Raw genomic sequence first — 26,829 nt, 5'->3', positions numbered from 1 at the left:
CGACCGCGTACACGCGCCCGCCCATCGTCGCCATTCCGGGTTGGATGCGCGCGATATCCATTGGCGCTAATTCCTCCCACTCTCTAAACGCAAGAAGCAGATTAAAATCATGACAATATAAGACAAAAACATATAATTTTAAAGAATGGATCTTATACTACCAATGTCGCCTACAAATGATAGATTACAAATTCGTCAATATAATTCTTGTTTAATGGCCCAACAATAAATATTAAATACCGCTTAGCAAGATTACTAAAATCGAGCATGGTATGTGAATTCGCAAGGCACAAATATTACAAATTTCGCAAACGATATTTGTACCTCTTGTATAGATCAAACTTGAGTACTGTGGAGAGTATGTTATCTGTGACGAAGCTGGGCATGACGTTGTTGTCGTGGCAGGAGCCGCCCGCCACCAGCAGCACGCGCCGCGAGCGCGCGCGGGGCTCCGCCGCCAGCGACACCAGCGCACCCCGACCACTTTTCTACCATACCATAAAACAAACATATTCATTATTTCTATTTGCTAGTTTTTAGGTTGTGTAAAATCAGGTATTCAATATTTTCGATTTCTGATGTTTACCCTCATAGTAATTAGAATCGATATATCATAGTTATATCTTATGGATAAAAAAAATTTAAAAACACCGTTTTTTTTCATATAGTTATTCAAAGTCAAATCAATAATGAAAAATACAGAATATTTACAAAGAATGAGACTTAATATATATTTATTACTAGTACAGTTATGCATTATCTAAGAATTCATTAATATTACTGCAATTGCTATCACTGTATTCACCACTAGAACCGTTCCTTAAATTAACTAATATTTTTTTTTATAACATAAGATGGCAAACGAGCAAGCGGCCACCTGAAACCGCCAAAATTGCGAAGCGACCGCTGCCCATAGGCATCCGCAATTGCAGATGCGTTGCCTACCCTTATACGACGGAGGAGGAGACGCACATAAAGAGGATATTTCCCCTTCCTATGCATCTCCTCTACCGTCAAATCCACTTCTTCTTCCCAACCTCTCCTTATAAGAAAAGGGTGGTACAGAGAAAGGGACTTAGATTAGGCCTCCGGCACCACACTCATCAGACGAAACACGGAATTGCTTCCATTTCACGCCTGTCTTCTGTATGGTCGTGGTATTACACCGGGCGTGCCGGCCCTGCAGTGCTAAGATGTTAAAGCGGGCACTACCACTGTTAAACAGATTAATAGATTAATCATAATTTTAGTTTAACATTTTTTATGATTTAACCGAATATCGATAGTTCTCGCTAAGCGCTTATGTTCCGTCACTATGATACCCGTCTATTAAGTACGGCATTTAGCTTCATACAAATATTATTTAAAATTGTATATGCGTGATTAATGTAACTAATCAACCTTATTTAGACAAACCATAAAAGATTAAATGTCAAATAAACATAACACTTCAAAATTGTTGTATTATTTGCTCTCAGTTTGTTATTCAACAGTTATCTGTGTCAACATTATTTCGATTACTCAACAAATCTAAATAAAGATAACAATGGAGTCGTCGAATGTAACACAATTACATACCATATCGACTCGTACTGTTTTCAAGGCGACCGCTATAGATGGATCTCGTACGGTTTTTAGGGCATCGTCCAAAATTTGTGGCAAGATCAGCGGCAGACGGACATTGCTTAAAACTTCGAAACAATGGCGCCTGCGGCTCGCCGGGTCGTGTTCTAGCCATTCTAATGCTGGATATAGGACCTACAATTTATTCATTTATTTATTTTATTATGTTCACAAAACAGCTTAAAACTAAATACATAATTACAAATAAGAATAATGATTTAAAGAAGTTTCTATATATGAAACCTAGTTAGGTTTCATACCGAAATAGGTTTACACAATATGACTATATAAGATAACTATGAAAAAAGGGAAAAATTAATCACATATGTCATTGTTACATTAAAATGAAGTTACTAGGAAAGCTGAAGACACTAAACATTATTTCTGCATGCACAATTTTGAAACCAAATATATCGAAAAGTATATAAATGTCTCTCTCTCTCTCTTTGATATAAATGTAGTTACATAGTAATGAATTAATTAGGAAACCAACCTGAGCCTCATTATCAACTTTCAGTTCTTCCGATGACAGTAAAGTAACAAGTTGTTGCAGGGGCAGTTCTAAGAATTCTTCACCCTTGGTCACTATATTCCAATGTACTTGAGCGTGAGCTAACGCTTCTTCTGCTAAGCTCATACAGTTGTGGGATTCTGCAAACCTGAAATAATTTTACTATTCAGTTAGTCAAATGTTTCAAAAAAACAGTTGTATTCACAATTAAGTTTTTAACTATAACAATTTATACATATAATAAATTGGAGTGTCTGTTTGTAATATCAAAAGGAAAATTTCAGATTTCAGGAAGATAGTGTATTTGAGTTGCTTATAAAGAAAATTGTATAAAAAAAAATTGTCCGTCCACAAGCCACATTTGTTCCAGGTAATCACAGAAATAGCAGGGCCAATTTCTACCAGACTTTTACTGAAGGGTAGCTAAAATAGACAGGCATATTATGGGCTACTTTTTCTTTTAATATTGCATGAACAAAGTTGAGGGCAACAGCTAGTGTTATATATTTCACAAAAAAACAATACTAAGAAAAGCCACATAATATTCTCATTTTATTAGTTATTAACCTAAATGATTCATCTAATGTGATTGTAAAAGTATTTTAGTATTTTAACATGTGTTTGAAAGTTAGTCATATCAGGAATTGAAAATGAATTATTCATTTAGGCATCACATTTATATGTGATGTCCTGTTTTCAGGAAAAAATGTTTTTTAACCTTTAATGATTGAATTAAAAAAATACCTATAAATACCCAATGCATTTGATGCATGTAATTCCCTTTTTAAATATTCACCACATCCAGTCACCAGCTCCCTGAGCTGCAGCATGTCCGCAACAACCAGAAGATGTTGGACTGTTGCTTTGTCTATAATTATTTCACCTAAAAGTAACATGAAATTAGATATTAAATATAAGTCTGAAGCAATTTTAAACACTGTTAGTTCTTTTAATGAAGATTTCTGGTATTAAATCAGGTTTAAATCAGTTTAAATATCTGACATTCATGTAGTACAAAGAAGTAAATATCTTTTTTATACATAATAGATTGTAAGTACCTGTGTATATAAAGTCAACAATCATTGGTAGTATACCAGGGGGAACATTAGGTAATATAACATGACCTTTATGACTCTCCTCCAAGCCCACACTGAACATGGCATCAAAGTATTCACAACTTGCAGCTAAAACGACCCGATGTGCCTGAAATATATAAACTTTATAAATACAGAGCAATTTCGATTAGCATGAGCATATTGGAAATTATAGTTTTTGTATCAAAATTTATGTATAAATAAGACAATAATTTATATTATTACTATATGATTTAATAAACAATAAACTAACAAAGTACTTACTTTTACTTTAGTTGTTCCAGATATCAAATCAATATCACAAAATCTTCCGTCTTTTCTCAAATTATTTAATTTTAATGACACTTTAGTTCCAAATTCCACACACTTGTATGGTCTTGATCCTTCTTTGCAAGGCAACTTTTCATATAAATTCGACATTGTTGTGATTTATATTTGAATTCAAAGTATTAAATGAGTCATTATTTTATTGGCTCAACAAGTAAAATCTAATTTAAATTTTTAAAACTTTTGATAATCATGTATTATCATACTAGACTGACGCTTTAAGTTTATAATTGATATCAGAAATAGCAGTTTGAAACACAATACAGTTTAACAATCTTATAACACTTAAATCATAATTTAAAGATATTAAAGAAAATAAATATTACTATTTGTGACATTGTACATCTCCCGTCATCTTTACACCCCAATATGTGTTACCATTACAATATTCCACATTCTGCTTGTTGGAAATACGGGCACTGTACACTGCACACTGCACATAAAACTAAAATAATTCTATCGCAGTATCTGTCCATTCCACCTGATGACTGTATCAAACGATATGGTGTTTTAATATTTTTCAGTGAGGTCGCCAACATCAACGATACAAGTTTACACCGATACAAGTTTGCCATTTCATAGTAAAAATGTACACTTCTAGAGAGTCTTCCAATTTTTAAATCACGAATATTTTGTCAATTTCTAATACTACTGATTTTCTTGGTATAATTTTCTTTTACGAACTTGTAAGACCTTGTGTTGTAGCAACGTTGTCCAGTTTTTGACACCTATCTACTCTTTGAAATCACGTCAACCTTAATTTTATACACTGCATTTTGTTCTGTCACAATTGACATTGACACAAAAGCAAAAGCAAAAATAATAAAAAGAAGCTCCTTGTATTTATTTAACAAAGTATTACGTTAGAGGCTTTCTTAATATTATAATTTTCGTTATGTGTTAATATTTCAATAAGCATATAAAATGTTTGCTACAATTAGAAGAAAACTAAAATGGGGTACTAGCAAGAGTACGGAAAGTAATAAAAATGAAAATTCTCTTTTACTTGTGGCCTTTATTGGATTATTTGAAGATGTATTATTTTGGAATAAAATGTGGCTGTCCCTTATGTTTATAGCGTTTTTGAATTTATTTTTCTTGTAAGTTTTAAAATTCAATATGTTATAAAGTTTCTTCTAATCTTATTTTAAAAATTATAACGTGTTGATTATTTTTCAGTTTTTGCGTCCATCAAGAAATTAATTTCTTCCAATTCCTTTTGAAACTTAAAATTGTTATATTGTGTATTGATGCTCTTGAAACATGGCTAAAACATAAACATAGAACAACTTGTTTAAAAAAATTAGCTAGCCGTGATATTACAAAGTTCAAATCAACCACAGCGCAATTAAGTAATTGGATGAATAAAAGATGGCTGGATTATATGTTCTTGCGAGAACAAAACCATACCAAGGTATGTCTTTTCTACATTGTTTTATGCTTTTATAAGTACTTAGGAATGAATTATTATCTAGTTATTTATCATTGATCTTAAACTATCATAAGAAAATTTCAACAGTACTGTTATAAAACACCATGTGGTATTTTTATTTCTTTAAAATCTGTTTTTGTAGTGATTCATAGTGTTTTAACAACATAGACAAAGAAATTGTAAACCTTAAGTATGTTCTACTTTTCCAGGCATTTTTATTGCTGCAGATTATTTTTGGAGTTGTCTTTTTTGTGTGCAAGCATACAAGTGGATACACAATAATGTATATTTTGACAATGTTCATATGCTTCTCAAAAAAATTACTACCACCTTTTGTTAGGCTTGTAAGGAGAATACAACTAAATGCAGGTAATACTTTAAGTTAGATTAGTGAATACATTTTGTAACATCTATTTTGTTCTTGTTTATTTATTATTGCTTATGATATAGAATTGGATCTGGAGTTAGAGGGACTAATACCAGAAGAATCTGATGCAAATATGGATTTATTGTCTATAGAGCAAGATCAAAATCAAATAATTGATGAAAAACAAAGTTTAGGTAACTTGTATATCATTTTTTTTAACATTATAATATTTTTTAATTAATCATATTTATGCTCTTTGTATCATGTCATAGATTATTGGAAGCCAGAAGATTTGCCAATTGAAGAAGCTAGTGATAGTTCTGAAACTAGTAGTTCCCTTGTAACCAATCTATCAATGGAAAAAATGCAAACATTTGAAAAAGAAATTGAGACTTCAGATTCTAGTGAAGATGAATACATGCCACAAGTTAAACGTAAGTATTGTTTTCACAATTGATGTAAATGGCTATAAAAATTTTAATTAAACCTGTAAAATCTGTTTTAGAACCATTGAAGGAGGAATATCGATCCACTGCAGTGGTTGTACCGGCAAACACATGGAGTAATGCTGCATACAATGCATTACAAAATATAGGTGGAGCAGTTGTTAATATGATTTATACATCACAGGATGATAGAAGAAGGAAGAGAGTTTCTAGTATTGATTCATCTGATGGTTTTGAAATGATAGATAAAAATGATGTTTTATAAAATTAATCAATACATGTTTCATTTGATTTCAATTAATTTTTATTTTAAATACTTGTACTTAAACATTACATGACATGTTATCCAACATAGACATCAATTCTTGATGCCGTTTTTTTAATGCACGTAAGCGAACACTGTGAAGAGCATTTCGTGCCACCAATGCTTCCAGCATTGGCCTAGAAATCTGAAACAAAAAATAATTACCCAGTTACAATTGTTTAACTGTTTAAATTTGTTTTTTACAGTGATGTTAACATAACTTTTAATGAAGGACATATCAAACATAAATCATGTGCCATGTAATTCATAATTACATGTAGACTACTGTATTATAGAAATAAATTATGTTAAAAACTTAAAAACTATAGTTCATTTTAATTTAATGACATATGTTATTAACTTTACTCTTGCTGGAGTAAGATTTAAATGTATCTGCTGCTTTGTTTTATTTGTAAATTGTCAATTACCTTTCAAATTATTTTGTGCATCTGTAAGATATTTGCTTACAGATGCACAAAATAATTTAAGTATAGAATAGTATAAAGTAATACATGAATAACCAACCTTTTCCACAATATGTCCTATAGCTATAGTCAGGACTGCAGAGTTGTGTTGCCTAGTAATGATATCAGTATCACATTGTCCAGCTTCATTTATGTAAGATTCATCTTCCTCCTCCTTTAGTATTGCTGGTAATTGGGTCAATATCTAAAAGTCAACTTGCCGGATTTCACTTATATACATAAAATCAAATAGAAGAAAATCTGATATAACACTTTTTTAAACTTTACCTCAAAGTTATTTATCGTTAAAGAATCATTGTTGTTGGTTATTTCTAATTCAATTTCCCTTCTGCTTTGACTTGACCCTTCATTGACTGATTGGAAACATGTTATCTGTATCTAAAAAATACAATCATACATGAACAGGAGTGATCACTCAATTCATTACATTGTATATGTCAAAAATTGTTACCGAAGGTGCCTTGGCTGTCTGTTCTGTGAGAAACACTGCAAATATAATACCCACAAAACTTGAATCCATACGCTGGTACATTGACTGTGTGGCAAGATCTAGAAAGAATAATGTTGATTAATCTTTTTTGCTTCAGGGTGAACATGACCAGTGACAATATCTTAAAATTTCTCACCAACATGTGATGGCCACACAGTAATATGAGGGTGTGAATGGTACCATCCAACAACTCTAAGCGGACGTCCAACTTCTGCTGCAAGCTCTTCCGCTCTAAGAGTAGCTTGTACCAACTGTTCTTCGGATATCTCAACACGGTCGGGCTTTTTATCCAGCCGTCGTAATATTACAGAGGAGACTATAGACACCAACGAATTGTTTTCATGAACCTGTTATTCAATGAAAAAATTAATTTCTTGTTCTTTAATTTTCTCAATTGTCTGTGCATAAAACTTACCTCGCCTATTAGCAATCCCATTATTTCTTCTTTTTCAGTTGATAGTGCATGCTGAACACAAGCTAGTGTAACGTCTGTTGATAACAAAACTTTATTTAACATTTTAATTTATTTACAACAGTAGTTTATAGAGAAGTTAAAGATTTTATTCAGTGTTTAAGCACTACTTTTTTCCTAGCTTTTTTGTTTTGACAATTTAGTGACACTGACAAATGACATTTGAATTACGGAAACGTCACACTAATTCGTCAAAGAGTAAATATTGTTTTAATGTTTAAATTACCATTTGTTAATTCAAGAAATCCCCTAATATGTTTGTAATTTCAAAAAAATGTATGGTAACTAATTAATGTAATTTCAAAAAAATGTATAGTATTAAATTAAGACTTACAAATATTTTTCTGATAGTTGTTTTATTACCTATTTAAAATCGTAGTGACCGAACCTTATGTTTTTACGTGTTTTGTACAATTGGAAGTATCGCCTTCGTGACATAAAATCAACGAGGGTTTTAGTTTTTAAAGTACATATTTACTTACGCAATAAAGAAATTACTGTGTGTTCTTAAGTTCTTAGTAATGATTCAAGAGACTAGCTGTCTATTAATTTTAAAACGCACAGTTCAAACCAATGGGCATAAGACATATGTAGTTTGTGTTGTGCGTTGATTATAAACAACAAACAATCATTAATATTTCTATTATGTTAAGGCTATTTCTTCCCTTACCGTATAAAGAGAGAGCATTGCTAAAAGTTTGCTACAAAAGTTGTTTAACTATAGAGTTATTCTCCTCGAAAAACGAAGTCTGGGGCCTTTCCTAGTTACATTGTAAGGTGTAAGTTACATTTACTTGTACAAAATGTTCTTTAACAATTTGCGTTTTTTTATTCAAAAGGAAAGAATTTCCCTTTAATATTGAAATAATACCTTGCTGGTAGCCCTAAATGCTCAGAGGCGCCGCCTTGTCTATGTCAAAAAGGTGCACAATATCCTTGTGGCACTATACGCACTCTTTGCCCTCTTCATTCCTAATTCATATCAATCGATGCCAATTGGATAATTACAAAACCAGTGCGGCCGGATAGCCGTTCGCGAAGGGTAATTGGAATAGTAAGTGCTTCTACTTATTTTACGTTTTATAAAGCTAGTGCGATTATTGAAAGAGAAACTAAATATCCGTACGTTTTCATAAAACTTTATTATGGCACATATAATATGCAATTCGTATTTTTTTTTTCAGTTTTAAAATTCGCGAATAAAAATGTTGAAGACTGGTAATATAATCCGAATTGTAAACGATCAGCTTCTACTGAAAAATAATAAATTTATACCAAACTGTGAGTAGAAATATTTATTTTATTTATTTCTTTATAATTTCGAAAACATCAAATGTAATCACAGGTTTTTTAATCTAACCATCATCACATAATAAGTCTGAAAATACATTCTTTTGTTGTGTTTTACGATTTTTTTATGATGGTGCAGTGGATCATATGGTTGACTTAATTTTAAAGCATTATCCAGTAAGTGGCAGCGGGTCATAGCTAGAGCTTGAATGTGAGCGTCACTGTCAAGCTGCATGTGTGTTTAAAAATATTTAAAATTGTATGTGTGTGTTGTAAAAAATTTAAAATGGCTTTTTTAGGTTCTTCACTTGGTGGTTCAATAGGGTGTTGTTATACTTGGGATATAATCTTTTCCAGATTTCTTCCAGAGTCTTTGTAAATAATAGTAAATGTTAATCAGTTGCAATATTGCATTAGGTGCAAATATCAGCTATTTCTGTAATTTTATTAAATGTTCTCTATGTTATCTTATTTCTTACTAATATTATTAATGAAAAAGTTTAGATGGATCGATGGATTTATATTAGTTAGAGTTTATAGCCTTAACTGCTGATCGTATTACTGGAAGAGCACATAGGCTATTTTTTTTAATTTCACGCCGAGGAAGTCGCGGGCGATAGCTAGTAATTTAAATAACAAAAAAGTGCAATATTTGTTCTTTCAAGTGATACATTTACTTGTGTAAAATTAAATTATTCTTATCATAGATTTACATATACACTGCATATTTAAATTAGTGCGAAATAATGAGCCGATTAACAAATGTAATTTATTTTAGGGTTTCGATATTCAACCGGTGTTGAATGTGAACCAGCTAAGCCTTGCATACGCACTGCAGTACCAGGGCCGAAGTCACAGGAGCTCTTTAAAGACCTCAATGTCCTGCAGGTAAGGTCATTACAGATTTTCGTAACTATTTGTCTATGTCTGCAATTTACTCTTATATTCATATTCAGATTCTTGGTAGAGCACATTGAACACAACGGACGCTATTAGTAACGTAGGGGAACTTGATTGGTCTGAATTGACTGTCATGGATGAAGGCCATTATATTTTTATTGATATTGCAACTATCTCTCGCACTCATTCGTATCTATTACTTCTGAACGTCCATTGAAAAGAATTTCTTATGAATACCACTAAGAACATCTGACTAGAGTTTACCATTGTACTTTGAATTAATGCGAACGTGGCTATTATCTCCGTCCCTGTTACTAAGATTAGCGCAGTGCACTTGACTTTCATTAAAATAAGATACGAAAACACAATAATTGCATAATATTTTGCTTTGTAATATCTGTTGGACCGTAATAACCTGTTGACCTATAGATAACTATAAAAATAAACATTTTAATTGCATTCAAACAAATTTGACGAAAATGTGCGCGTTATTATAATTAATTCAATCCTTGGTCCTAGTAAGCAGGATATTGTACTATAGTGCTAAGAAATGCAGATTCAATGTAAACAAGTACTAGCTATCTTTTATTATATAAAATCTAACAATCCGATAGAGATTGAGATTAGCGAAGATATCATATCATACTGTCAACAACAGGGACGAAAATAAAAGCGTGAAAAAATAACAATATATACGTAGTACTTTTTATAACTTGATTTTTCAGAGTAACAAGCATTAGGTATTATTTAGTTAACCGTTTAGCTTATTTACTAAATTATTTGCTTATTAAAATGTTTATTGTTTCAACTGGCTGTAATGCTATTGACAATGTCGAGTATAATTAAACGGGGAATTATTTTCGTGTCAAGGTTACTATCGTTATCTTTATCGTTATCAGTGCGGATTGTACGTACATAGTTACTAGGGCAATAATGGAATAGCAATATAAAGGTTTTCTGTTTGAGTTAGTCTTGAAACATGACTATACGGATTAATAAGATATGTATAAAGGGTACTTTTATGTATAATTTTAGCCTTAATAAACTAAGTAAAGGATTCTTTACGTGTATTTCTTTCATTTATGAATCTTTTTATAATTGAGATGTACTTTAATAAAAATTTATTGTACTAAACGTGGAAAAAACGCGAAGCTGAATTTACATTTAACTAATTTCTATTACAGCAAGCAGGTGCTGTACAATTATTCGCAGATTATGACAAATGTATGGGAAATTACTTCGTGGACGCCGATGGGAACACGTTCCTGGATGCGTTCACGCAGATATCGTCGATCCCCATCGGGTATAATCACCCAAAATTATTAAACGCATTTTGTGATACACATAACTTGGTAAGTTTGGATTCACTTGAATTCATAGCCGCAACAAATACATCTTTTCATATTACAAAGCTTCCTTTTCAGTACGCAGTACGCACACTCTACACTTTAGGTCTTATTAAAACAATCGCGACTTACAAATCTAGAATACATTGCAGAATTAACATTTTGGTTATTCTACCAAAAAAAGGTCACTTGACTACCTTAGTCAATACAACGTCCTTTGATTGTTATTGAATAAATATCAAAATAAGTAGGTATTTGACGTCACGTATTGTATTTCCAATTATTTTTGTTCAAGTATAAAAGGCACCTCTAAATTCTATGAGGATAAGGTAAACATATTAACATGAATATAAAAGTACTAGCTTTCGCTCGCGACTCCGTCCGTATGGAATTTAAAAAACAAAAATGAGTATCCTATATGTTCTTCCATACTACCCTCCACACCTATACCAAATTTCATGAAAATACGTGCAGTTTTTTAGCCTACAAACTCTAACAAACATCCATCCAGCCATCTAAACTTTCGCATTTATAATTTTAGTAAGATATATTAGATTTGTCTAATTAATTGCAGAAGCAACTGATAAACCGACCGGCGTTAGGTGTATTCCCATCTCAAAAGTGGCCTGAGATGTTGAACAACGTGTTGATGCCGGTGGCGCCGGCCGGCCTCACCTGCATAGCCACCATGATGTGCGGCTCATGTTCCAACGAGAACGCCTTCAAATCTGTCTTCATGTGGTATCGAACGAAAGAACGAGGCGGAAAGATCGATTTTACTCAAGAAGAAATTAACTCCTGCATGATCAACCAGCCGCCGGGATCTCCGCATTTGTCTATATTGTCTTTCAAGGTGAGTTTATTACACTTGTGCATTGATAAGTTTATTGAGATTTCTAAGCTGACTGGATTATTGTTTTCTGATTTCCAGCTAGGTTTCCACGGGCGCACGTTCGGCGCGTTGTCGTCGACGCGGTCAAAGCCTATCCACAAGCTGGACTGTCCCGCTTTCTCGTGGCCCGTGGCCCCCTTCCCTCACTACAAATACCCACTCCAGGAACACAAGCGAGAGAATGCTGAGATGGATCGCAAGTATATATCTGCTTTCATTTAATAACCATTTTTATATAGTTTCAAGTATGTATTATAATTGTTTTTTTTTTTCATAAAAAGTAATTTTTTATATGTATATTAAACGGACGTTATCGATGTTGCGATTACATTTACACATAAAAAGTCACAAGCCAAAGTTACTGATACGTTGCCCTTGTGCATTTAATAAGTCATTTATTTTTACATATTCATTCGCATTTTTTATTTGAATAATTTAAATCGACGTCTGTTAATTACGGACAATGTTATCGCGGCGGCACTATCATACTTCATACTAATATTATAAATGCGAAGGTTTAAATGGATGGATGTTTGTTACAGCTTGTAGCCTAAACGATTGAAATAGTTTGGATGAAATTTGGTATAGATATAAAGGATAGTCTGGAAGAACACATATTCACTATTGTTTTTTTTTTAAGTGCACGCGGACAAAGTCGCGGGCGAAAGCTAGTTTAAAATATTAGTAACTAGCTATTGCTCGCAACTTCGTCTACGTGCAATCAAAAATAGTACAAACTATAACCTATATCACTCATTGATAACGTACGATTTTTAATGGTGAAAACATTTTTGAAATCGGCAAAGTAATTTTTGCGTTAATTCAATACATACAAAATTATAAAACTTTCCTCTTTATAATATTAATCTAGATATAGATAAAACAGGCGTAGGTATCCTAAATACCGAACAGGAATTTATTTATTTATTTATTTATTGGTGATAACCACTCAGCATATGTGCTAGAACTATCAATAAATCAATAAAAATTTTAATAAAAACATTAAACGCACTTTGTTACAGATGCTTGGAGGAGGTGGAGGATATAATCCATTGCCAGAAGTCGTGCAACCCTGTAGCCGGGGTCATAATAGAGCCTATACAGGCCGAGGGCGGAGACAACGAAGCATCTCCTGAGTTCTTCCAGAAACTTCAGAAAATATGCAAGAAAGTGAGAGAATATTACATAATTTTAAACACAACGTTATGTTAGATATTTAGACACATATGATTTTTTGTTAATATCGTCGTACGGCCATATTAACAATACTTGTAAATTACTCTGAACAAACAAACCGTTGGGTTTGTTTGTTTAAAACCACGTAAAGATATCGAATGTGGTGATTACTAGAAAAATACTAAGTTTGTTAGCGACTTAGGGCTGAGCCACCCCTTACCTATTATTCTATAACTATTCCTTTCGTTTCCTAATATTTTCTTAACAATATTGTTGTTTTAAATAAAAATAGTTTTGATTAATAGCGAAGATTAAAATATAACTTTGAATAATACAGTATTTATAAAAAAGCTAACAACAGTTACGGTGGTTATTTATTAACCTATATTTTGTATAATGTACAGAATGGTGTTGCACTCATAATGGACGAGGTGCAGACGGGCTGCGGCCCGACGGGCAAGATGTGGTGCCACGAGCACTTCGCGCTGGCCGCGCCGCCGGACCTCGTCACCTTCAGCAAGAAGATGCTCACCGGGGGGTTCTACTTCAGCGAGGCCTTCAAGTTAGTACATCATCGGTTTCACATGACCGGTCCATACGCGTCCTCTACATCGATGGGCAACTTATTTTCTTAACGATTGGCAAAAGCCATCGAAAACAATTTGATATCTAAAAATTACAATTGAAATAATTTATCAAAAGCAACAAAAAATTTATTGCATTTTAACTTAAAACGAATTACAATTTGTACTTTTAATGTAATTTCTTCTTATTTCCAGGCCCCCTCATCCGTACCGAGTGTTCAACACGTGGATGGGTGACCCGGGAAAGCTGATCCTCTTGGCCAAGGTTTTGGAAGTCATCAAAAGTGACAATCTCATTGCTTCGACTCAAAAAGTGGGAGAACATTTGAAGAATGGTCTCCACCAGCTGGAGAAGGAGTTCCCGAATATTATGAGCAGCGTGCGCGGTCGCGGCACATTCTTAGCTTTCGACGCAACCACGGCGCAGCTCCGAGACAAGATTAATAATAACATGAAGAAAAATGGTATGCATATATTAATTAATGGTAATTCCAAATCTAATGACGTATTTATCTTTGTATAGCTGTGGCTCGTGACTTCGCCCCCGTCAAATTTTGATATAGCCTATCTTACTTACTTTTTAGCTTTTTAATAGTGAAAGTATTTTTGAAATCTGTCCAATAGTTTTCCTGTTATTTCAATACATACAAATATACATATTTCCTTTTTATATCATTAGTATAGATTATAGAAAAAATAGATAAAAGTCAGTGGTGGTGTAAGAGAAGGTGGTTAGGTCTTGTGCCATGCTCCGGAAGGTGACAAAATTAGGTTTCACGAATGTAAATATGGTGATAAATCATTAGACTGAAGATGATGGTGATATTTTGTCTTAAAATACAAGGTGACAATATTTTTAGGGTTGTCACTGATTTTTTTTCGGTTTAACTACTTAACACGCTATTGCTTATAAAGCTAAGTAAATGAAATATTTTGATGGGAACAGATTTGTCAAGTGGTTGTTAATTTGCAGGCGTGCTGGGCGGCGCGTGCGGCGAGCGCGCCATACGCATCCGACCGGCCTTGGTGTTCCAAAAGAAACACGCGGATATATATCTAGATATTTTAAGGAAAACACTCAAAGAATTTTAGAATGTGACAATACAAAATCTTCTCAATATTCATTCCATAGATATGCAGTATGAGGTGCTGTATGCAATAATTAAATTATGTGACATTTCACAGTATTATTAGCATTTTATGCATTTATTTTTGTGCCAAAGTGCCATAGTTACCTATTTATATATTTTATTTTAAAGCACAAACTATTGTAGTAATGTTTAATTTATTTATTTAAATGTCAAAATGTTGTCTGCCTAAAAAATTAAATGTTCTTTTATATAGATAAATGTTAACGATATTTTACTATGAATGTATGTTATTTGCTTAGAATTTTAAATATATTGTAATGCAATTATAACTTTGCATGCCTCAGAAAAGTCTTCCATTATAGTTATAGTAATAAAGTCTTTCGAATTGTGTTTGTTGTGTTAATATTACATATTTTAATAAATTACCTCTAACAGATGGCGTGCTTGCAATAGTTTAGAGTACAGATAAATAAAGAAAATCGTAACCATTGATATATAAACCTTATTGTAAAAGTGCAAGCCCATTTAAAGCTAGAACTCTGACAAGATACAAAATTGACTTTTCGCGGGCAAATAAAAACCGATTTGTCGCTGATCCAGTTGCCAGGTTATATTTTCGAGAGACATTGTTAAAGGTTGGGGTGTTTTTATGTTTACGTATGTTACTAAATTCAAATGTGTGAAAAACGATCCCGAGTCTCCATATAACGATATAGCTAAAGAATATATTTCCTGCATTCCTAACGGCGTCACTGCGAAGGTGTAGGTACATTACTTTCATCATTGATTCATAATTGTAAAGACTTATTTTTAGGTTCCAACTAAAATGATCCTCCAATCTATTTTTAAATAATGTGTCCCACGCGACTATTGAAAAATTATAATTTCTTATATCTTATGACTGCAATTTAATATCTTAAAGCCATTAATATACATAGTCAAAGTACTATTATTTATCGTTTGATTTTCTATTTAGAAACATATTTAAAAAGTTCGGTCCATGATCTATTTTATTCCGCACACAGTTTCTACATAACTATTCAAATGTAAGCTCTTTATTATGTTTAGAATGTATATTACGTTATAATAAAGCAAAGATTTATATAATAAAAATGAAATTCAATGCAATAAAAATAATTTTCAATACAAAAATTTTCGTTAAAAATCAACCGTCTCGTGTAACCTGTGACGCTACTCGACGTGAAGTCTATATTAAGAATGCCGCTTGGGAAGTGATTACGTATTCTATACCTATTTATTTGTCTAATTTTCTAATAATAGCTGATCTTATAATAGCATTCAAATGACGTATACGTATACGTTTTAATTTACCGTCTACGTTTCCTATTTCAAGAACTTTGAGAAATGGAAATATTTTTGATGGTTTCTTTTAACACGAGTCTGATAACTACAGTATAGATTTTTCAGGAACTGTTTTTTAACTAGTAAGCGTTCGTCAATGATGTGAGCTTTTATCGATGGAGGTGACTATTAAAGTATTTTCGGCGCCTGCCTGATTCATAGGTTTGGCGCACTTCTGGTATTGTATAACTTTATGTTCATTAAAATGTAACAATACACTTCCCTAAACGTACATGTCATATCATTGCTACTAAATGTAATGCTTTTGTTAACAATTTATACGTTTTGTAAATAAAGTAATTATATATAAAATTTATAAATCCGGCAATACCAGCTTACAATATTGTATAATTATGTGTAAACTTTCCACTCACTCTTTTCACAAAAATGCGGATAATGCATCAGTAATTATTATGATTGTTATTGTAGCAAAGGTCACATAATATCAGACGATGCGCTTGCTCCTTTCTCGTCTTTTATAGGTATATGTATGGTACGCTCAGTTCATAAATTGAAATTAATATCAAAAGAATAAATCTTATCGATTTTTAAATACATCGTCAATCGTTCGTAATAAAATTTGTTAGCGCGCACAAATCAGGAAAACGTGTTGAAGATATACAAATGATTTAGGATAGTGATCTAGTCTAGTCGGGAATGAGGTCGCAGATAAATTTTATGAATACATAAATATGTATAATACTTAAAGAGTAAGCTTTTCTTTCTAAAAACAGGCTAAGACTTTTTTCTCGCAAGGTTTAGCGAGGTATTAGATTTGTCACTTTAGATTTCCATCATATTTTGAATTACCTCAATATTAGCCACGTTTTACATAGGATCAGTGTTTACTGCCTAATTTTCGCAAAATTTTCCCTTCTGTTACATTATCTAAAAAATATGATAATGTAGTAATTAAAAAAATCAGCAAACCACAAAAGAGGTCTACCCGTGAAGTTGACATTGAAACAAGAAAAAAATAGGTAAGTACATTTTGAAATCACGAGAGGCAGTTTTTGTAATTTGTACCTAAAGGCTAAATAAGAACGTCAATAACGAATTCTTCCACTTCAGTTGTTTTTGTTCGTTACAAATACAAATGCATTATTCATGGCATTGTTCAATATTTGTGTTTGTGTTACTCATATCTTTGGTGTTGCTTTTTTATTTCAATAAAGAATTCTTTAGTAATGTAAACAACAAAACTGATTTGCCTGAGCTAGTTTTACATAACAAAGATTTATAAGATACCTATTCTCACTTCCTATCTGTGTATTGGTAAAAAATACCCGGTTACAATATTTAAGTTTACAAATTTAAAAAAGGTGTATCATAACATTCTATGGGACCAATACAACTATATGTCTTTTAAGTATTTGAAATTAGTAAATATGTGCGTTACAATTATATCATACAATCTATTAATAATGAATTAATTTTTAAAGATTTCAGTTCTTTTCCCTCCATCACTCCATGAGCAATAAGTGGTTAATATTGCCAGTGTTAAATATGTCGTCAATTGGTAGAATTTCCTTAATAAACAAAAACTATCAACTTTTGTTTAATTTAACGCTAACTATATTATCTTTAATTATAGAACCTGTAGTTAATACACAACTACGTACACAAGAAAAATAGAAAATTGTTACTTAGATGGAAAAAACGTAACTAAGTGTTCCTTTGACATTTCTACTTTAGAAAATATAAAACAAGTACTGAGGTTAATTAAAATGGATTAAATGAAATCATGAACGTACAAATCCAACTATTTACTTATTTTTGATTCAAAAAAATAATTACCTGTCTCATCTTGGTAGTTTTATTTTGGTAGAATTTAGTAATAATGGTATCTACAACTGTACAACAGTATGTCTGTATGTCAGTCTGATATTTATTAGAAATAGGTGCGGTTACAAAACACCTGAGTTTATCATCTTTTGTTTTATTCAGCCTATTTTAACTTCTAAAATTTTATATTTTTCAATAATACTTTATATGACAAATTACTTAACAAAGGACTGATTCTGATAGATAGTGTTATTATTTTCTCCAGCAGATCGAACAACAGTGTCATTGGACAAGACCAATCATCCGTTTCGTGCATGTGTATTCTACATAATAGAAGTCCCTATCAAATTGTGATCGGATGTCAATACTGGGTTCGATTTAAAATACAAAGGTGATAAAAGTGTAGTGAATTGTGTAATTTCGACAACCGACAAAAACATCGATTTGGTCGTTGTCGTTGCACCTGTCTCTATTCACCGGAAGAACAAATGTTATTTTAAGGTTTTATTTTTGTTTTTATTATATAAATTAAATTTGAAGCTTTTCATTGGCTTTATAAATTTGCTTCTTTTCGCTAAAGTGCTAATTTTCAAGAAAATATAGAAAGGTGTATTGCCTTGTAAAACATTGTATGCATCATACCGTGTGTAGGTGTAAGACAGCTCTAATTTTTTTCTCAAAGCTTGTAAGATTATAGATTATATGATATAACTACAACTAATATGTAAAAGTTAAGCAACATTAATTTCAGGTCTAATCAGCTGTTCAGTGCAGAAAAATATTTCGCTAGAAAATAGCCTGAGAATTTTTCGTAACTAGTTATAGTTCATATGTATTACGAAAGAATTTCTTCCTAACGTCTTTGTTGCAAAACATAATATGTTAACATTACGACGTGCAAACATAACATTTACAAATACTCAAGTAATTGCAATAACATTTCCAAACAATGCAAACATGAGAACACAGCTTGTGCGACTTTAGCCTCATTATTATGCCTATGTGGTCATTAATTTCACCAGTTGCTTCTGTTATTTGTTATAAATAAGCTGTAACGATTTTTCACATGAAACATTTTAATAACAAGCAATGATTACAGACAATGCTTTGACAATATGATGGTAAAATGTACAAGCTATATAACCTCCCCTCCTGTTTTAGTGATAATATTAGTGATCAATACAATGCAGTAGGCTTAAAAACTAGCATATGCTGATACCTGCATTGACAATTTCAATGTGCTTGCTATAAATGTGTTTTGATCCATTACACATGGTTCTAGTTTATATCTTATTTCTTCACCACAACCACTATGTCATCAACATGATAAGATTAGATGAATAATTTACATGTACTATAATGTGTGAACATTCTTAATTGTTTAATGTCAGTGGGCTTTTGAATTTCTTGAGTGTGAATTACAATATCTTAACTAGAATAGAGGGCTTCACCTAGCAAGAAGTAATAAAACATCTCTTTAAATGCTAATATGGTAGTTGGTGATATAATATTCACATGAAAAATCACATTCTAATTATCAATGATTTTAATAGTTGCAATCTTCATATTTTACTATAAACCTTTAAATGTTTTTCTTACCTGTGTTTTAAGAATTACTACACATTAAAATAAAATTTATGACATGTTATAATTTGAGAGTAAACATGTGTCAGTATGATGACAGACATGACATGTCAACATAGAGGTTTAATTTTTCATCACTTTTCATTATTTTTGACCAAAAATAGACCGTATGTATTTATTAAACAAGCTCACAGGGAAATTCTACTTTATGCTTGTATGTGTAAAATACCTATTCAATTATATACCCTAGTCAGATATCTGCTGAGACTTTATTTCAATTTGCATGTTTGATTTCAAGTTGTTAGGTATGACTTAAGCCTATTTTCAGGTACACAATTGCTACTCATGCTCTTAACATTTCGAAAGTCAATTATTTTAAATTTGGTCATTAGGTAATTTATGTGGTTGACAAGTTTTGGCTTTGGTTTAGTGTGGAAATTGCTTAAAATGTTCACATATTTAGAGAGTACATAAATTGTAAATATAGATCCTCTTTGGAACTATACAAATAGTATTGATGTATTCTTTTGTTTTCCTGGTGACATTCACCCGTCTCATGGCAGCCATGTCAAAGGCGGGTGTCCTGTCAAACTTCTGTAATACATTAATATACATTTAATTGTTGTAGTTCATATTCATTAAATTGTATATTTATGGGCGAATTAAATAACAGTTTGTTTCAATAATTTATATGCTCTATGGTACTATTGTTTTAAAATCTTGTATATTTCAGATCATTTTATCCCCCTTGTGGGTAACTAAATATGGTTGACTACTACAGAACATTGGGTGTTTCAAAGACTGCTTCTGAAGCGGAGATCAAAAAGGCGTAAGTGTCATGTTAGATAGTTAATTTTCATTTTGAATGATATGTTTTACAATGTCTGCTTGCTTACAGTTATAGAAAACTAGCTCTTAAATGGCACCCGGATAAAAATCCAGACAATGCTGATGAGGCTAACAGAAGATTTAAGGAAATATCTGAGGCATATGAAGTTTTATCTGATGGTAGGGGCTTTACTTTGTTTTCATGTTTTAACATATATTTCATAACATATGTATGTTAGCACTCAAAGTAGATTGTTCTGGAAAGAGACTTAAATATCAATTACAACAGTTAAAAATATAAGTAGAAAGTTCACACGAGTTCTGTGTTTATTCATAATTTATTTGATAAAACATATTTTTATGTAACATTTTTATTGGTTAGTTAAGGTAGGAGAAAACTGATATTTCCCTGATCAGTATCTCTAACCTTCTGACATGTTTTTGTTTATTGTATTTGTTTATTTTCCTAGTATTACTGGACTTATTGTAAATGTAGAAGCAATAGTTTAATATGATGTTTAGTTGTAAATTAGAACAAGTTCTTCCCTAATGTGTCTGCATATGTATTCACATGCACTCAAGTGATCTGATCATAAAGTGGATCAGTATTGTATGTGGAATGGGACTATTACTTCTGCATGTATGCACTTGTCCATATATTATTGTAAGTGTACATTATTATGTTATTGTTGGGTAGAGAACAAGAGGAAAGTGTATGATGCACGGGGTTCCAGTCATCACAGTCACAGATATCAAAGCAAGAATGGAGTTAATGGCCACCGACACTTTAGCTTCAAGGGGTTTTTCGGAGATACACCTTTTCACCGATTTTTTGGTAGTGTCAATTTCTTGTAGGGCTAGTACAGTGAATATTATCATTTTTGTTCCTTTAATTTATTTAATGCAGCATATTTGAATGTGTCAAATGTATGATTTGTGGCAGAACTGTAATCATAAATGTATGTTATGGTAAACATATGCCTAAATTACTACACTTAGACAATAACTATTATGCACATACAACACTCTCACACATTTTTATACCAAGTTCAGGAAGTGTAGCAAAGTGAAATTCATAATTGATATATGAATCAGTACTGCACCACATATCCTTATAATAAAGTAGGACACAAAGTGATAATATTCAGATAAGTAATAAAGCAAATAACAATTAGTTTTGTTTATTGATTCTGCCTACTTACTCAACTAATGGTCTAGAGTTGTGAGTGAAATAACATTTGGTGTGAACTGTGACTTGCTTCCAATTAAATTATCTCAGCATGACATCACTCAACAAGGAGGGCCTATCAATACATATTGATTTCTATGCTGTGTAATGCTTGTGCAAAGATTGAATCATTTTAATGGTTTTTGTATAGACAATTATATTTATAAGCCCTTTTGTCTTAACATAACCGTTATCTGATTCTCTAGTGTGATCAAAGGGAAATTAATTTGTATTATAACTTTTCATAAGTTTCACCTTTTAAGGGAATCTAACTTGTCCGTAAACTATATGTTCAAACTGCAGCATTGGTGAGGTATCTAAAATATATTATGGTTTTCCAGTCATTTTCATATGCATGACATCATTTGGTTTTATCAAATTGTACAAATATTCACTTGTCATGGTAAATTAACTGAAGTATCAAACACATTTAACAATAAATTTCCTTAATAATATATATGAAACGATGTAAGCCAAACATTTCTAAATTAATGAGTATGAATAGTATAAGATTATAATTGAACCCCTTGTAATATTGTTGGATCTTCATAAGAATAGTCATAAACAATTTCTAACAACAATAACATTTAAGTTTGGGAGCTTATTACTGACAGGGCTGTTTATATATCTAACTAGAATAAAACTTGTAAGCTTGTTAATTTTTTTTGTATAAAATGGTTGTTGGCCTAAGACCTAATAAAGCAACCAACACTTTGAACTCTTACACAAATTGAGTAAAAGCATAGTATTATGTCATACTATTTAAAATGTAAGTTTCCAATGTCGTTACTTATTTCTAAGAAATTAAATAAGTTTCATTTTTTTAATTAGTATAAATATGATTAAAATTACTGTAAATATTTTTAATTTTTTTTTCATAAAATGTGCAGCAATTTTAATAATACTGGTATGTGCAGAAAGAAAACGTCGTGTGTATGATCAGTACGGCAAGGAGGGGCTGAACAACGGGCGCGGCAGGCGCTCCGCCCCCGACGAGGATTACGAGTTCGGATATCACAGCTTCCCCTTCACATTCCGAGATCCCGAGGAGGTGTTCCGAGAATTTTTCGGAGGCTCTCCGTTTGGTGATTTGTTCGCTGGTAAATATAAACCTAGTTTTCATGTTAAAATGTTAACATTCATTAATGTCGTTTATGTCCAGAGGCACAGACTGCAATTTTTAATGGCACTTTGGCCTTACAAACCTTTTCCTATGTCGTGAATCATAACATGGAATGATAATTAGCATGACAAACAATGACGCACTGGGAATAAAAACTTAAGTTGTCCTCTTACTACTAATATAAAATCTACTACATACATAAAATATTGTTTTTTTCTTAATGGATATATTGGAGTTTAATTCGAAAGTTTGGTCACCAGATCTGAACGGTCACGGCTACCATCACCGGCACGGGCGGCGGAGTCACCCGAGCACGTCGCTGACGTCATCGCTGTTCAGTCCGTTCGGTCTGGGGCTGCAGGGGCTGGACGACGCGTTTGCTCACGCCGCCTTCAACGGCAACGCCTTCACCTCCTTCTCCACCTTCAACAGCTCGCTGGCCGGCCCCGGCAGCGCCAACATGAAGAGCACCACCACCACCACGCGCATCGTCAACGGAAAGAAGATCACCACCAAGAAGTAAGTTTAAATACCTAGTATTAGATGTAATTGGTAACCAAATATTTATAGAATCCCATAAAAGTGAATAGAAATAAAAAAGGCAGTATGTTAAATCGTGTTTTTTGTGCTCTTTACAGGATTACTGAAAATGGAAGGGAGACTGTGATGTCTTATGAGAACGGGGTCCTGAAATCAAAGACTGTAAACGGCGTACCTCAGTCCCTGACGTACAGTTAAGCTGTCGGCGACGATCACAACCAAACTCGATCCAAATGACAACCTGTACTCATATCTACTGCGCGAGTTACATGTTCCATTTATCATTTAGTTTTGCTTAATTTAATGTTATAGGTTCTCTGACATTGTAAATTAATTGCTGTAATGTTAGATATCGAAACGGTCAAAATATTAATTCTAGTTCTACCTAGGCTAATGTCGCTTTTTACTTTAACTTTGACATAATTTACTTTTTATATTACTGCAAAAAATACTGAATAAAATTTTAAGTAGTTTCATTTCGATACTTTAAAATGTTTGTGTTACGTTGTATGGCACACCGATTTTGATCTCAGTCTCACGAACGGATCCTTGCTTCTTATCTTATCATGCGATAAATTTAGTTTTAGCGATCGTTTGCAATGTTTTGTGCTAGTCGCAGTCGCAGCAGTCGCAGTTGCGGCCGCAGTCGCAGTCGCAGTCGCAGACGCAGTGGTAGTAGCGGGCGCCAGTGGGACTGATTGTGGCGTCGAGCGCGCGATAGCTTGTAGACTTATTGGGAGCTCACGTAATTTTATAAGTACCTAATGTGTGACGTCATAGATTAAATAGTCTCTAATTAAAATTTAGCCAAGCCTTTTGTTTTTTATCGTCGTGAAGAAATTACTTTGCTTTTAATGTCTTGATCATTCTACTTGCAGTTTAAATAAATCGTCTGTAAGATAGTGAAGTAGGTCATCCATATTAATATTGCGTAGAAATTTCATGTACTCTGAAGACATATCTGATAAAATAATTTGCTTGACTCAGGCGTTGAAAATCCTTTTTTATTTTAAAGTAAATTGTGTGTAGAATGGTTAGGGTTTAAAATATGTGATTTTTTAAAAAAAAATGTAATTGGTAGGCCAAATATTTCACGGATTTACAATAGAGTGTGACATCAGTTGCTCATAACATGATAATATTGACGAGGTTTACTTTCGCGTCACGAAATTTTAGCTTATAGAAATACAATATTCATTTTGTAAAGGTGGATAATTGTGTTGCTATGTTAATTAATATATGTTAGTATGTTTAACAAGTTGCTACGCTACGCTAATTGAGTACTTAATGATTACTATACCTTGCAGTAACAAAATGAGGTATGTACACATTCGAATTCAGGGATGGTGATCATTTTACATTACAGGTATGTCGTATTTTGTATGCCATACATTCATTTAAATTTTTTTTCTATATTTTCTACAATTATTAAATACTTGTTTTAATAACAAATGTTTGAAATTTATCACCATTTCTGATGATGTTTTGAAATTACTTTTATCATTTTTCGATTGTAGTTAGATTGTTCAGTTTCCAATGCCTTTATTTACCATTGCTTTGGACTTTTTCTTGTTAATGTCAAAACTCCGTCAGATCGAATGTGAATAATGTCTAAATACCACTTTGCCCTTACGAAATTGATTTAATGTAATAAGCACTGCAACAGATATAAATAAAGAAAAATAATTTCATGTGGTTTTTATTTATTTATTATAGCCCTCTACAATACAACATATAGTTTAGAGAAATATCTACTTATCGTGGAGCAAACGTATCTGGCCCGATGGGCGACTGTGCAGTAGGGTAGCCAGTTTTTCCATGTCTCGGCACATCACTTCCTACGCTCTATATTAGACATAACTGAACAGTTTGTCACTGGGCCAGATAAGTTTGTGAGGTCTATGATTAGGAATTATTTTTGCAGGTAACTTTTTTTTATGTTAGTCCATCTATTCCCCCCGATAATTATTAGCGGCCACGACGTTAAAGTATACATTTTCATATAGTTTGTATTGCAATTAAGATCAAAATTCAAACAATAACCGGAACTATGGTAATCTTAATTCTATCGGCTTGTAGTTTTTGTCCCGTTTACGCATGACAACTTTTTTAAATCTTATTTACCCCTAAAATAAATAATGTGTCATAAGTGTAAAGCTTGTAATTAAAAAAATTATACCGTGATTGCTGACATCCTACACAACAGCGTGTGTTTACATTTTATTACATTATTGTACATAGTGTACCATTTAAACATTTCCAGTGTACCCCACTTAGACATCGGTAAGCCCCAGGGGAGAAAAGATCTGGGGGTAGTAGATGGACTAACTCCTTTACTTTTATTAATAAAAGTGACTTATAATATGAGAAAGAAAATATTTTTAATATTGATTATCATATGCATAGAGATTTCTATAAGACTGTTAATTCTTTAAATATCATATTTTCGATTAAACATGTATAATTTCAAGTGTACTCGTAAACTGCTAGTTCGGGAGACCGCCATCGAAGCGAACACGCCGCGTCGTGAACGGTTCGTTAAAGTCAACCAGTGAAGCGAGAACGAGAATAATATATCATATGTGCTTAGATTCTTTTGTCTTTCATCAACATCATCGTCAGAGGCACTACAGCCGCGGGTGGGCCTGGGCCTGGTCTAGTAAATTCCTCCATATCGGTCTTCATCTTTTGTCTTTGTCTCTCTCAATTGATGACGTCACGAGGCGGAGAGGCGCCCGTTAGATCAAGAGTAAACGATTGCGCGGTTACATTACTAATGCGCGAAAACGTAAACGTAAACTATATCAACTGTACAGTTGATATAACTGTAAACTACTTGTTACAGTAGGTTTTGGTTGCTGTGACACTCGCATTACATATGTCCATTCATTCATTCTCAGCCATATAACAATGCGTTTGAAACATCTATTTCGAGCCGCGTTTTCAACCGATCTTTCCCAAGACATCACATAGTTTCCTCTTTTCCTGTTTTTCTCAATAGTTTTTCTACAATTGTGATCATAAGTATCACAGCAATCAAATTCCACAGTAACGTTTAATAATTTTCGACAGCCATGCAACGCTGTCGGTGCTGCTGGATGATCGGCCCTTCCTCTGGATATTCCTTCCTCTTTTCTTCATTCATAACATAGCTGAAGCCATCAAAGTAACTGAATTCTTTGCTAATCAAGTCCTCCAGGTGGAGCAAACGGTTCGGGCGATTGACGGGCACCAGATTTTCTGTAACAAATGTGTAAATTCTAACTTGTGTTTAATCAATTTAAATTTATGTTTGGTTGTATTTAGTAAAACTCAAAAAATATTATAAAATGAGTATAGATTATATTAATACTATAAGCAGGAAAGATTTCTAATTTTGCATGTATTGGAATAACTCAAAAACTTTTTCGATTCAACCAATTTCCAAATTTCTTACACCATTGCAAATCTACCATTGAGTAACATCATATTAATATTATAAATGCGAATGTTTAGATGGATGGATGTTAGCGTTTGTAGCCTAAACGGCTAATCGGATTTTGATGTAAT

At 32.6% G+C, this 26,829-nt stretch overlaps 6 protein-coding genes across 8 annotated transcripts in view; 3 read left to right on the top strand and 3 right to left on the bottom strand.

The window, feature by feature from the left end:
* LOC106109160 (actin-binding protein IPP) overlaps positions 1-4,060 on the bottom strand; it is a 6,195-nt gene extending 2,135 nt beyond the window's left edge. Inside the window, exons 1-7 of the mRNA XM_013290565.1 lie at positions 3,493-4,060; positions 3,193-3,337; positions 2,879-3,017; positions 2,117-2,282; positions 1,579-1,758; positions 325-488; positions 5-83 (exon numbers count right to left, since the gene is read on the bottom strand). Of these exons, the coding sequence (XP_013146019.1) occupies positions 5-83; positions 325-488; positions 1,579-1,758; positions 2,117-2,282; positions 2,879-3,017; positions 3,193-3,337; positions 3,493-3,648 (1,029 nt within the window). The 5' untranslated portion in view covers positions 3,649-4,060. The remainder of the gene's footprint in view (positions 1-4; positions 84-324; positions 489-1,578; positions 1,759-2,116; positions 2,283-2,878; positions 3,018-3,192; positions 3,338-3,492) is intronic.
* Positions 4,061-4,412: 352 nt separating this feature from the next.
* On the top strand, positions 4,413-6,116 carry LOC106109184. The gene is made up of 6 exons (XM_013290590.1): positions 4,413-4,655; positions 4,735-4,969; positions 5,197-5,356; positions 5,438-5,548; positions 5,627-5,788; positions 5,860-6,116. Exons 1-6 carry the CDS (start codon positions 4,480-4,482, stop codon positions 6,063-6,065), a joined length of 1,050 nt encoding a protein of 349 aa, XP_013146044.1. The 5' UTR covers positions 4,413-4,479; the 3' UTR covers positions 6,066-6,116.
* On the bottom strand, positions 6,082-7,689 carry LOC106109185 (lys-63-specific deubiquitinase BRCC36-like). Its single transcript, XM_013290591.1, has 6 exons — positions 7,495-7,689; positions 7,216-7,426; positions 7,041-7,138; positions 6,857-6,967; positions 6,630-6,773; positions 6,082-6,249 (listed from the first exon to the last, which is right to left on the bottom strand). The coding sequence occupies exons 1-6, from the start codon at positions 7,594-7,596 to the stop codon at positions 6,124-6,126; spliced, it is 792 nt and encodes a 263-aa protein (XP_013146045.1). The 5' UTR covers positions 7,597-7,689; the 3' UTR covers positions 6,082-6,123.
* Positions 7,690-8,494: 805 nt separating this feature from the next.
* On the top strand, positions 8,495-15,051 carry LOC106109452 (4-aminobutyrate aminotransferase, mitochondrial). Its single transcript, XM_013290959.1, has 10 exons — positions 8,495-8,605; positions 8,736-8,832; positions 9,620-9,729; positions 10,926-11,093; positions 11,662-11,940; positions 12,019-12,179; positions 13,002-13,149; positions 13,560-13,717; positions 13,935-14,203; positions 14,713-15,051. The coding sequence occupies exons 2-10, from the start codon at positions 8,757-8,759 to the stop codon at positions 14,829-14,831; spliced, it is 1,488 nt and encodes a 495-aa protein (XP_013146413.1). The 5' UTR covers positions 8,495-8,605; positions 8,736-8,756; the 3' UTR covers positions 14,832-15,051.
* A 3,015-nt stretch (positions 15,052-18,066) lies between these two features.
* On the top strand, positions 18,067-24,971 carry LOC106109347 (dnaJ homolog subfamily B member 6). Of its 3 annotated transcripts, none has more exons than XM_013290811.1 (7): positions 18,067-18,478; positions 20,295-20,390; positions 20,460-20,569; positions 21,087-21,224; positions 22,535-22,717; positions 23,001-23,259; positions 23,379-24,971. In XM_013290811.1, the coding sequence occupies exons 2-7, from the start codon at positions 20,326-20,328 to the stop codon at positions 23,476-23,478; spliced, it is 855 nt and encodes a 284-aa protein (XP_013146265.1). In that variant the 5' UTR covers positions 18,067-18,478; positions 20,295-20,325; the 3' UTR covers positions 23,479-24,971. The 3 variants fall into 3 exon arrangements, with proteins under 3 accessions (XP_013146265.1, XP_013146267.1, XP_013146266.1); XM_013290812.1 differs by lacking the exon at positions 18,067-18,478 and adding an exon at positions 20,081-20,157; XM_013290813.1 differs by lacking the exon at positions 21,087-21,224 and having other exon boundaries at positions 18,071-18,478.
* Positions 24,972-26,829, bottom strand: part of LOC106109159 — a 5,922-nt gene continuing 4,064 nt past the window's right edge. The window contains exon 7 of the mRNA XM_013290564.1: positions 24,972-26,544. Coding sequence (XP_013146018.1) covers positions 26,336-26,544 — 209 coding nt within the window. The 3' untranslated portion in view covers positions 24,972-26,335. The remainder of the gene's footprint in view (positions 26,545-26,829) is intronic.

This window comes from Papilio polytes, unplaced genomic scaffold (genome assembly GCF_000836215.1).
Source record: "Papilio polytes unplaced genomic scaffold, Ppol_1.0 DF821289.1, whole genome shotgun sequence".
NCBI lineage: Eukaryota > Metazoa > Arthropoda > Insecta > Lepidoptera > Papilionidae > Papilio > Papilio polytes.
The sequence above is the reverse complement of the archived record's forward strand: the minus strand, read 5'-3'. Positions and strand labels throughout refer to the sequence as shown.